General features: G+C 44.2%; 1 protein-coding gene across 5 annotated transcripts in view; it reads right to left on the reverse strand.

The window, feature by feature from the left end:
- Window positions 1–12,679, reverse strand: part of LOC116326751 (zinc finger protein 516) — a 64,600-nt gene that overhangs the window by 12,642 nt on the left and 39,279 nt on the right. For all 5 annotated transcript variants that reach the window (XM_039619333.1, XM_039619330.1, XM_039619331.1 and 2 more), the window contains 2 exons: window positions 5,232–7,456; window positions 906–2,216 (listed from right to left, as the gene is read on the reverse strand). In XM_039619333.1, coding sequence (XP_039475267.1) covers window positions 906–2,216; window positions 5,232–6,999 — 3,079 coding nt within the window. In that variant the 5' untranslated portion in view covers window positions 7,000–7,456. The remainder of the gene's footprint in view (window positions 1–905; window positions 2,217–5,231; window positions 7,457–12,679) is intronic.

The following is a 12,679-nucleotide window of genomic DNA, read 5'->3' on the forward strand; positions in this document are numbered from 1 at the left end:
GCTCCACACAGCCCCACTTGACCTCAGAGACACAACTGAAAATGGGCAAATAATACGGATGTTCGGTAATGACCATTTCCAAAGCAGCTGGTGGGGTAATTATTCTGTCTCATCTCTCTCTTTGCCTCTTCTGTTCCCTCTCTCTGTTTTTCCTCCCTCCATTCGCATCTGTGCGAGTCTCTCGTCAGGCAGAGCCGTGACCTAAACAGTTTGTGACAGCTTTCTGGGAGAGTGGAGCTGGAGAGTAGGCATGCCTCGCAGACCTGAGAGTAGCAAAGGTTCTCTCACGTCTTTCACGATTACAAAAAAATAAATAAATAGAGGCTACACAGACACACACACACGTTCCTTTTCCATCTAAAAATTTCAGGCACATATGGACACACATGCTGCCTCAGATAAAGACTTCCATTATGCCTCACAAACATGCGAGCACACATGTGCGCTCGTTTAATGGATCCCATCGTTATTAAAAATCTCATCAGTCTGGAGCAGCGTGTGTGTGTGTCTGTTTGCCTGTCGATCACTTTCTCCCAGATGGAGTGCCAAGTGTGTGAGATAAAGAGAAATATGTGTGCCTGCTCTACAAGTTTGGATGTTTGGGGCTGCTGGTGTCTTTTTCTTCTTTAGCTTGTCAGGTTTAATCACTTCTACTCATATCAGCTGAAAAAACAAGTTGCTCAGTCACTGGAAAATACTCCTCTACATACTCCTGACATTTGGCAAAGCCAAGGCCCTCTGGGCATTTTGGATGTGAGCTTATGATGAGGGACTTTCTGCAGTGCAGCTTTTTTTCCAATGTTTGGCATTATAAAAATACAATAAAACACAACTTGGACTACGCCACTGCTAATTTTCACAAACAAAAGTAAATCAGCCATAAAAATAAATAAATTGATGCCTACCAGTAGGATCCATGAGGGCATTGGCTGCACCCCAGCGGTGGTACAGGGTAGCAAATTCATGAGGGCTGTAGTTTTTGAGGAAGCCGAGGACATCACTTGGCGTCTCTGGTGTCTCTGTAATCGGCTCCTGCTTTACCTCCCCGCGAGCCTCTGAAGGTAATGAAGAAGAGGATGAGGAGGGAGAGGAGGAATTCTGAAGAGCGCCACCCTGCGCCTGCGAGGCACCAAAGTTGTGTCCTGCAGTTGAACTATGGGTAATGGTGCTGGGCCTCGTAGCATTAGCCCGAACCTGGCTGTGAGGGTTAGGAAGCTGCTGATGAGGGGTGCCCCTAGCTCGACTGTACTCTGCTAGGCCGTGTTTGCTAGACAGCATGAAACCCAGTCCTTCTTGGGGCAACAAGTAGCGGTCAGCTCTGGAAGATGTAGCGGAGCCAGCAGTTGGGGCTGAGGGGCGTGAAGGGGTGCCAGTGTTCTTCTCCAAGGAGCTGGAGGATGACAGCGAGCTTCCCCGCGGGTACACTTCCACTTTGGGTCTGAAGCGTGACTGATGAGTGTGGTCCTCCGTGGGTCTGATGTTGCTGCTGCCTGGCCGTGCTGCGACTCTCCCAGCTTGGGTGCCCAAGCTAGAAGAGGGGCCCCTTGAGGATGAGGTGCAGGGGGCAGAAGATGATGATGGTGTGGCTGAATAACTGGCTGGCTTGCTCTTTTTTAGAGTCTCACTAGAGCACGCCGGAGGCCGTGTGCGCTGGGTACGCGTCAGTGAAGGGAGAGGCTGACACTCCTTCCCTTCCAGGACAGGTGGAGGTCCTGTGCGTCTTCTGGAGGATAACGAACTGTCCTTGGAGCCTTTCGAGTTGGTTTTAAGAGCCCATTTAGGAGCCAGATTGGAACTATTGCCATTAATGCGGTGAGCCACAGTCTGGTGCATCCAGAGCACCTCGGGGTAGCGGGTGGAGTGAGAGCAGAAGGAGCACTTGTGGCTAGGGAGGCTTTTCTTGTCCAAGGCTAAAGAGGCTATACCCCTGATGCCCTCAGCCCTGACACATAGATCCAAAGGTGCTACGCTGGGATCAAGTGCAGTGGACTGAGCTGAACGGTAGCCAGGAGGGGATGTAGAGTTGTTTACTCCCTGAAGAAGCGCTTTCTTAAGTTTGGTATTACTGCTGGGAGTTCCTCTGTCCGAGCTGGGACTGGGAATGGTGCTGGATCTATCTTTGGAGGCAGGTGGATGTTGGACACGGACATGAGTTAAATAGGCCTGTGAATCTGTGGCGACAAAGTCACACATGCTGCAGATGTAAGGCTTCTCATCTGTAGGGAATAGCAACAACAACAAAAAGGTCAGTGGCTACAAAGGAAGTCATATTGATTATAGTTTAATAGACTTAATAGTCAACCCAGGGATCATTACTTTCACATTCATGTTGGTTCATCTAGATGTAGTTTTGGTAAATGTCCACCAGGGAGCAGTATTGATCAGTCCTTCCAAAGCCTCTCTTTTTATTTTATGCATACTAAAATAAAACAATTATATCTACTACTGCAAGAATATACACAATAGCAGAAAACAAAACATAATTACATTTTAACATTTGATTAGCTATTTATAAGATTTGGTATTTGTTCAGTAATACTCTGTGACCATGCAAAACTCACGTGAAGGTTATGTATAAATATTTGAATATTATTTCAGAGAGATGTACATTTCCTTGGCAACTGCTGGGCTGTTTTATAGTCCATATGGATTGAAATAGTTACAACATAGCATCAAACATTGCCATAGAGTTCAATAAACTCCTTATTGACATATAAACAAATGAGGAGTGTTACAGGGCTGTAAAACTGGTTTATTTACTGGCACGCTCTTATGCTGGCACTGCTTTACATTGCATGTGTTAAATGTACTGAGCCAATGCTGCTAAGTCATGCAGGTGCAGTTCTATAAACTCCCCACAAGGTGGCAGTTGTGACAGGTTTCTAACAGTGAATGTCATTGTTATGACTGGATAACTATTTCCGTAAGTGTCCAAATTTTCAACAGGAACAGAGATCATTAATAATGATATCAAACTGAATGGAAACACTAGTAATAGATGTAGAATGAGCAGCAATATTTGGATGTGAAAAGGTTTTAAATAAAAAAATATATATATGTGAGGAAGAACAATCCTAAAATTAGACTTTTTCAATATGAAAGACTGCCAGAGGCAGGGTAATCGCACATGTATGATAAAATACATCAGATACTCTAAGTAGCACATTATTGTATTCTCCATAATCCCTCCTCCGTTTTTACAGCACCAGCAATCTGCCATCTGTTTTTCATTTGGCTTCCTGTTGGCAACGTTGGCCAGCGCTCACAGCCCAGGACCCTGCCAAAGGTAAAGCTTGGGACAGGGTGGACTACCAGTTAGAGTGGAACAACTGATGTTTTCTGGTTACCAAACCAGTACTTTTATTATTCAGTTAATAACCAGTGGTGTGGGGTCATGATATAAAGGGTGGAGTACACAATATATGTGTATTAGTAAACACAAATTTTTAAAAAAAAATTAACATTTTCACAAATAGTGTGGTGGCTCGAAAGGAGCGTCCTCTCAGCCTGTATGGCCCCTCACTGGAAAGTGACGCTATAAATAGCCAATCCCTCAAACATCAGGCGGCTTGTCTGGCTCAGTGGTAAGAAGAGTGGATGAGTGACAGTGGAAGTGTCACAGGAGGTAACCTTAGAGATTAGAAAAGAGTCAGCAGGCAGACGAGGAAGAAAGGTAACGAGGAAAAGGATGGATGGCCAGATAAATAAAATCTTTTGCTGCTTGAGAATAAAACAAATTAGTTCATCGCTGAATCCTGAATACATTTTCATCGATAAATGTTAATTAAATGTCTCAACAGCCTGATCCTGACACCCTCTGTGTATAAAATCCAACCTGAACTCAGTGACAGTGATCTCTTATGAACAGACGTTATCTAAGCTAGATAGCACTGCTCGGATATTCGAACGGTGGATTCAGCCGTGTTTGCTACCTTCATTTTACCTTTGCCCTTCCCGCGATGATGCAATGTGCACACTAAACTATAATTTTGCATCACTGTTGTACACACATTTCACAGTAAAAATATTTTTTAAATGTTTAAAAGAGATTTTAGGCATTTCTAGTATAACTCTAAAACAATCTCACACAGTCAAGCGCAGTGTCAGATTGTTCTTTTTAGAGAGTGAATTCCTCACAGTGCTGCACAACTATAAAAAAAAAAAGCCGAGCCGGCCTTCAATGACTTTTTGATGTTCCCAGTAATGCTAATAATTTGTTATTATATAATAAACAATACCAGCGTGTTAAGGGAAGCAAGCAAACATGTGTTCATGGCTAAGACACAAATCAGAGAGAGAAAAAAAATCATATTCACACACACATAAGTGGGAGGGAGGTGAGGGGAGTTTCCTGAGACAGGAAGACCTGAAATAGCGCACAGCTCGATCAGGCCTGAAGAAATGCTGCTGCTATTTTTGCATTTCTGTACTAGCAGGGAGGAAAAGAAACAATCACAACAGTTCTATGCTATCCGCCGTCCCGTAGCTGTGCAGACAGAAACCTGAAGTTTGAAAGATAAACAGCAGAGAGCTGTAACGCAGGAATTCTTCCTTTAGCATTTTTAACCCATGATTATGGGTGTCCTTTCTTCTTCTTCTCCTTTTTTTCCTTTGCTTAGCAGTGTTTATTGGTTGTGGAGGTGGAAAAAAATGATAGGCATTCCAAAAATGTCCTCTGCTCTACTGACATGCTGCTGAAAGGCACAAACTCTCATTTAACTGCTAACCGTTCATTGTTTACATAATAATAGCACTGTTGTAAACTGACTTTCCGGCAACTGTTAAAGTTTATTGACCATATTAAATGGCATCTATGAGCAGCACTCTGTTTTTATGGAGTGCCGTGCACAAATATGTAACTTGGACGTTTTGCCACATGGTGGCTCTACTTCCCACTCTATAAAGACTGATGAGCTGAGAAGCTGCAACTTCACAAAGCACATTTCATCAGCAGATATTTACTGCAAGGCTTTAAAAGCACTACAATCACTCCTGAGCCTAAAATCCTTCAAGATATGGTTTTACACTTATGTTTCACATTATATTTTGATAGAATTGTTGGTCATAGCTTATTTAACTAGACTCCTTATCATCACATTAATTAATCCTCAGCTCTTTGCTTATATTATATATTATATATTATGTGGCATCTATAATGGAAGAGGGTTATTTCAAACAAATAAAAAGGGAATAAAACAAGATTAGGCCAATGGAAAATACTGTTTACTAACCCGAAAGCTCTCCAGAGTTTGCAGTACCCATCTCTGAGGCCTGGTCTCCAAGGGTAGAAGCTGGTGGAGAATCTCCATACCCCGGGGTGCTGGGCCAGCTGGGAGAGCCTGATTCTGGGTCGCTGGTGGAGCCCCATCGCTCATCTCTTGTGCTTCTTTCCTTGTCTCCAACAGAGGCCCTGCCTCCATCCTTCCTGTGAACCCGCTGGTGGACGATCATCTGGTGACGGCTGCGGAACACCTTGCCGCACTCGAAGCACTCGTTGGACTTGGAGGAAGAAGCTTGCGACTGGGATGGGCGCCTTCTGTCCTGACGAGACGAAGGCCGGTACTCGGAATCACTGAGGCTGTCTGGTGTCCGGTCCCCTGAAGAGGTGTGGCTTCCCAAACCGGAGCTGCTGCGTCTGCCCGAACTGCGTTTCACTTGACCTTGCAGGACATAACGGCTGCTCTCCTTCTCAAAAACCACAGCAGCACCGGCTAGGGCTTCCTCTCCGATACTTCCTGCCCCGCATGAGGCCTTGTAACTAGACTCCACTGGCTCCACAACCCTTCCTTTAGTGGCTAATTGCCAGGCCTGGTAGCTGCAAACTGGATCTAGCTCTGGGATTCTTTGACCCATCATCTTTTCCTTACTTTCCTCCTCTTCATCCTGGTTCTTTCCCTCAAAAGGCTGGAGGTTTAAGTAGTCAAGGAAACGTTTCTTAGCAGCTGGGGAGTCCTCATCGTCATTGGGCCTCCCTTGGCTCGGGGACTTCCTGCTATAGCCGAGACTGTGAACTTTATCGTGGGCTCTTAGGCTCTCTCTGTTGTGAAACAGGTTTCCACATTTGGAGCACATTTGGTAGACAGAAGTAACGGAGCCGGTAACAATATCAGGATCCTGGGCTACATCATTGATGGTGGCTGGATGCTCAGTTGACTCTGCTTTTGACCGTGACCTAGATTTGGTGTTGTGTGTTTTCATGTGAGATTTGAGAAACCACGCTTCGCGGAAACGTCTCCCACAGATGCGACAGCAGTGATCCAGGATCCCCGCGTGTTTCTTCATATGTGACTTCAAGAACCAGGATTGGGAGAAGACCTGACCACAAGTCTCACAAGGGAAGGTCCCGTCACTCTGGGGCTGGATGACGTCAGCTTCGGTCGCAGCCTCCTCCTTGACAGCGGTCTCCTCTTCTGTGTCTGCTGTTATGTGGACCTTCTCAATGTGGCTGAGGAGCTGGTCTTCCCGCTGGGCCTCGTAGCCGCACAAACGGCAACAGTAAGGCCGCTGCTCAGTGACGGACTTTTCCCTTTTCATGCTCCTCACAGGGACTTTCCTACGGGTTTCCTCACCACCATCCCCATTTATCATCCGGTTACAGGCAGAGCTGCTCTTGGTTGGGCTGGTGCCTCCATCGAGACCCTCTGAAACCCTCATCTCCTCCTCCTCAGCAGCACCCTCTTCATCCTCATTGGAGTGGTGGCTAGACAGCGTGCCCAGCTTGTGACTGCGAATGTGGACTTTGAGGTTGCCCTTCTGCGAGGCTCTGTGATCACAGTAGGGGCATTTGTAAGGGCGTGCACCCGTGTGGCGTCTCATATGCTGCGACAAAGAGCTAAGGAAAGGAAAGCTGCGTCCACAGATGTTGCAGTCGTAACTCCCAGGAGTTTTGTCGTCCTCGGCCTCCATCTCATTTTTAGGGTTGGCTTTGTCTATGCTCAATTTCTCCTTCTGACCTCCTGCCTGAGTCTCCATTACGTCCACACTGTCTCTGGGATTCATGGTATGAATTAAACTACCCTGTCTAGGTGGCCTCTCATAAGCTCAAACAATATTTATAACTACTGCTATCTGCAGCTGTACATCTAGAGATGTCTTTGTTGGCAAGTTGAAAACACTATCTGCCTTCAATCATTCGATCAGGCTACCAATATAGCAGCTCAAGTCCGGTCACTGGATGCCACGCAATATAGCCATCCTCGGTGACTCAAATCACAAACAGCTACTTGTCATTTGCTTTCTCAGAGTCGAAAAGGTCGGCATATAATAACTGAGATTTAAACAATCTCTTTGTCAGAATAATGTGAAAGTTTCACTCAGTTTCATGTCATTGTGTCGGTGGAGTGGCATGTCTGAAGGTCTCTGCCTCAGAGGAGGCCATTCGCTACTCTTCTGGTCTTCATTGTACTGCCAAACGGCGAGCGTTCTTTAAGTGGTGACCCGCACGTGTACCATCCACCTGTGAATAAAAATGAGAAAGGCATGTTAGTTCAGCTACAGCGCATCATTTCAAGAAGCCTTTTAGTTTTCTAAATCCACCTCAACGAGCCACTGTAGTGGCTGTGTACACGGCCATAGATGTATATGCTTATCAGATGTCTTTGCACCTTTTACTATGATGTAGCTCTAACGTATAAGTGTCTGTGTGTTAAATCTGCTTCATAACCATTCATGCGTGTCCCTGAATTGTACCTCCAAAGGCATGTAAAGCTGCACAGCTTGGACTTGTTTTGTACATAGACTCCCAACAGATAAAGTCAGCAGTCACTGACAGCACTGGTGAGAAAAAGACACAATGAGCCAAATGACTCATCCATAGCTCTCATTTCAAGTCACACTTTGAAATGATGGACTAATCTTGTCACTTTTTACAGCAGAACATTTTAAAAAAGCAGCTGCAAAATCTTCCTTTTGAGGTTTCATAATAGAACTATTACAGTTACTATCAACCTACAGTTAGCACTTTGGTATGAATACTTTATCATGAATGCAGTTCCATGCTCATAATAGCAATGTTTACAAGTTTAGCAAGTATAATATGCTCTAATATAAATTCCAAGAGTAATCATTGCTATTGAGTTCAGATTCTGCCATTAGTTTTGTATGTATTCATAAACATGTATTCATATACATACCATAGTATGTATGCATACCCTATTCAAAAAGCAGCTTCCTAACCTTTCTTGGACCTCAAAGCTCACTGTGGTGATAAACACTTGACCTTCTTACCCACCGAACAGCCTGACAAAAATGTACAGGCTTTAGGTGTGTGTGTGTGTGTGTGTGTGTGTGTGTCTCTATAGGACACTGTGAGTCTGTATCTTGCACTGTATGCTGCCAGTATGCACGTGCATGTGTGTGCTGTGATTGTGCATGAGTCGGGTGGGGATGTGGGTGGGAGGGGAGCGTGGGGGCTCTGACACAATGGCTGAGTCGACACTTTACACAATCAGGGTTGTAGTTGGGTGGGGGTGGTGCTGGAGGAGTGATGAGGGGGGGGTCGCTTTCACATCAGCAACATCAGCAGTGCCACCATATTCCCTCCCCACAGTGGCCTCATGCACCCGCCTCAACTGACTCTATCACATGACAGGGATCTTAAGTACACAACAGGAAGTGGCTCTTCAGACAGTTTGCTTTGCTCTATTTCTCGAACTGGAGTTGAATGGGGTCAGAGAGAGAGTCAAACAGAAAGAGATAGATAGAGAGAGCGATGAGACAAACAGAAACTTCCGTGTTGACTGCATACACAGTATTTCCATGAACAGGTGAAATACTGATTTTCTTAAACTGTTTGTGTGTACGCCATTTGTTAAACTAAGAATCCTTAAAATCCAGCCCTAACCTGAATTAGTCATAGTGTACCATGTATTCTGTTCAAAGTGCCTCCTTTTCACCATATTGACGTTTTTCCTCATGGGCTGTCCCACTCTTCTCACAATACTGATTAAAAGGTCATTCACATCTTTATTCTTTTCTACCCGTCAGCTCATTAAAACATCAATGCATAAGACAGCCCTGTTGATTTAAAACAAGGAAACATTTTCCTTTATAAAACCGGACACATCGTATAAGTTACTATCACAAAACTCTCAAGCATGAAAAGATTTCCATGGGAAACCTGCCTGAAAGCGTGAACTATGTGAAATCTGACTGACAACATTATTACAGGCTTTTACATAAAGTGTCAGAACCCGTGAGCTGAGTTACTGCCGAGCTCTAATTATAAGTGGATAATTGATCATAATCATAAGAGTATAAGGTGGTGGAGGAGGAAAGTTAGCACCAGAACAATCATGTGTCTTAAATTCTTGCACTGAAAATGACTACCCTGCGCCAAAGCTATCTATCTATCAAGAATGATTTATGCTATTGAAATCAGCCTCAGTAGGCTACCATGCTTCCTCTGGGCGAGCTTAGTGTGCTAAGATTTCTAGTGAAGACGTACCACTGCTGCCATAAGTACACCTGTGCTTCACATTACCCTGAAACAAAGTACTGTATCAGAAGGAGACAACTACCTGTCTAAACAAAATACAGTTAATCATAATCTATTTCTGTTTAATTGAAAACTCTCAACCTGTAAAGGCATACACAGTGTTAAGGGCATGGCTTTGTGGATGGCAGTGACATTCAGTTGTTTGCATAACCCCAATGCAGGTGATTAAATATGACCTTTGTGGTCCTTTTCAAAGTTTTTATATATAAATTTAAAAAGATCTCAGTATGTAAGGCCCCTGGCAAACAGGCCTAGAGAGTGGTCTAGGAAAATTGTTTTGGTTGCTAGCAGGTTGCTATGGTCACCCACAGTTTGCAAGGAAAAACTGACTTGTCTGCAATCACTTGGAAGCTACTTTCCGAATGAGAAATAAAACTGTGAAAAGTCCATGTGCAAAAGTTGTTCCTTTTGAAACGTGCCGGACACAGCGTTAAGGCACAACTTTTATTTGAAGGCAAATGTTCTCCGTTTCAGGTTTGAATAGCACTTTTTCACGTTTTGCTACGCTCAGTTGCCAGGAGTTTGCCATCGTCCATACAAACTGCAGCAATTTGATGGAAACAAAAGCAACTCCAAGGAGGTTTTTGGTACGACACCCTCTTTGATACCGATTTTAGCCAGTGACAGTCGGCAGCTGGTCAAAGGATAGATATTTTCCCTAGCAAACCGAGGTTGACAGGGGGTTGCTGACAGGTCTCCAAGCCTGTGTGACTGAGGCCTAATGGATGCACTGTGCTTTGAAATTTCCATATTTGTTCTTCTGTGCCACCACAAGTCATGTCGTGGTTTTGCGTGGAATTAATACAAGAGTTTGTCAGTTTATGAATGAATTACTAATGAAATCCTCATCTGTCTAAACTGCACTCTGTTTTTAGTGGCAACAAATGCTAACATGCTAATACAAGGAAAACTAGATAACAATAGACCTGCTCATTATTTCAATGCCATTTTAAGAATTTCAGCGCACTGCTGTGCCTAAATTTAGTGTCACAGAGCCGCTAGCATAGCTGCTGATTTAGATCAGAAGCATTAGAAGTATCACTGTATGTAGAATAATTACTACTGTAAGCTTATGATCTGCATTTCATCTGTTCAGTCTCCTGAAAGAGCATTACAGTTTGCTGCTGTAATTGCTAAGGCCTTATTATTTTAACACCATGACCCATGGCGCAGTGTCTAATTTATATAGCTATCTCAGAGAAGATATTCAGAAACTGTTATATGAGCCAAATGTTATCACGAGAAGACTCCAGTTGTCACTGTAACAGGCAGAAATTCAAGTGATGAGGGACAATAAGGAAAACAAAGCCATCTACCCACAGCCATTTATCCACCTCAGTTTCCCCTCAATCTGTTCCATCTGCTCTCTGTCTCCATCCTAATGTTACTCATTAGTACTTAGTAGTTTTTTCCAGTTCTGGCGCTAAAAACAGAGGATAATGATCTTATTTGCTATTAAATGGCCTTGCTGACTGGGGGTCAGGAGGGCTGGGAGGGGTTGAGACTATTCAACTGTAAGCCTGTCATCCACCAGACAAGCACATGTGCCAATTGAAATGTAATGAGATTAACCACCAGAAGGGAAACAATGCAGGCTTGTCGCCATAGAGGCTAAAGGAAGAAAAAAAAAAGACAAATTGGCTTAAGGAGGGAGAAACAGTCCAGGAGAGACAGAGAAAATGACCAATCATCAAAGTCATCAAAAACAAAAAGAGATAGAAGCTCTATTAAAGATCACCGTGGCACAATAAATGGATAGGAGTTTTTCTCTGAGACACGGAGCCCATTCCACTTTGTGACTGTCACTGACATCCTCCAGCTAATTAACCTCGCGCACAGTAAGAGGGGAAGAATTAATAGGACTGGAGATGGTGAGAGCACATAGCTGGAAAATGATCCTAGTTTACTGTGTTTATCAGCTACTTTCTAACTGGAGTGTTTAACCTTTTTTTGTTTACTTGCAGGAAATAGATCGCCCTCGAACACAATGATCAGTCTAAACCCAGTTGGCAAAACTGCCACTCAGATATCAGACATGCCATTAACGGACACTTAAGCCTCCTTTGAGTCTCACACACTCAGCTGATAATGACTGCTGCATCAAATAAAAAGAAAAAAACAATCTTTTTCCTCTCTTCCTTCCTGATACGTTCACCTCAGCTGATCTGCCTTCTGAACGCCAAACCCTAGCAGTTGAAAACCGGTAAGAGGAGGAAATCCGTTCTCATTTTCCCAACCCTGCGCAACCTTTACAGAGCAGCTTGGCTCTTTTTTTTTTGTTTCTGGATCTTCCGGGGTTCACATCTGGAGAGAATCTCAAAACAGTGTCAAACTGTGCAAGCAGAGGATCTGTTTACAGATTTGTTTTCACACAGTAGTGCCGTCGCAAAGGCAGACGTACAAACCAAGCTTCATCCATTTAGATCCAACACTGGTAGCAAGGCAAGCACAGTTTAGTTAAGAGTACTGTCTGCACCGCTTAAAATTCTTTCTCCACAGCACCCTCTAGAGGCCGTATATTCTGCTTGCAGAGAACATGTGGCAGATAATGAGTAAAAGGCGTGCTCCCATTTGGCTGCACAGTTTTTACAACTGTTTGCTCGCCCTCGCCGTTTTGCTCTTTTGTGACAGAAAATGCCACCGTTCTGCCAGGAATCGCCTTCATCGCAGCAACCGCCTCAGAGGCATCCACAGCACAAATCTCCCGTACCCGCGTTTGAGGAGATTGGCTTTCATAACGCAGTCAGTCACTCACGCTGTCACCTTATCACTGGTAACGACTCTAGGTCATTCTCATGTGGGACATCCTTCAGCAGAGACAGGATCTGTTTCCCTCCCACACAGCAGCGCAGAGATCAGCGTTTGAGGTTATGAAAAAAAAATAGACAGAGGGGGAGAAAAATAAAGAGTGGACCTTCTGTTAAAATGAACACACACACACACACACACACACACACACACACACACACACACACACACACACACACACACACACACACACACACACACACACACACACACACACACACACACACATGGGGAACTGAGGAATCAACAAGCAAAACAGAGGGGTCTTTTAATGTCGCGTACATACACACACACACACACACATCTTTTGAACGTCCATATATGCACAATGTGGGCTTTTACCACTGTTTCATACAGGCAGCATTGATAGCTTAA

Source organism: Oreochromis aureus, linkage group 11, assembly GCF_013358895.1.
Source record: "Oreochromis aureus strain Israel breed Guangdong linkage group 11, ZZ_aureus, whole genome shotgun sequence".
Lineage (NCBI taxonomy): Eukaryota > Metazoa > Chordata > Actinopteri > Cichliformes > Cichlidae > Oreochromis > Oreochromis aureus.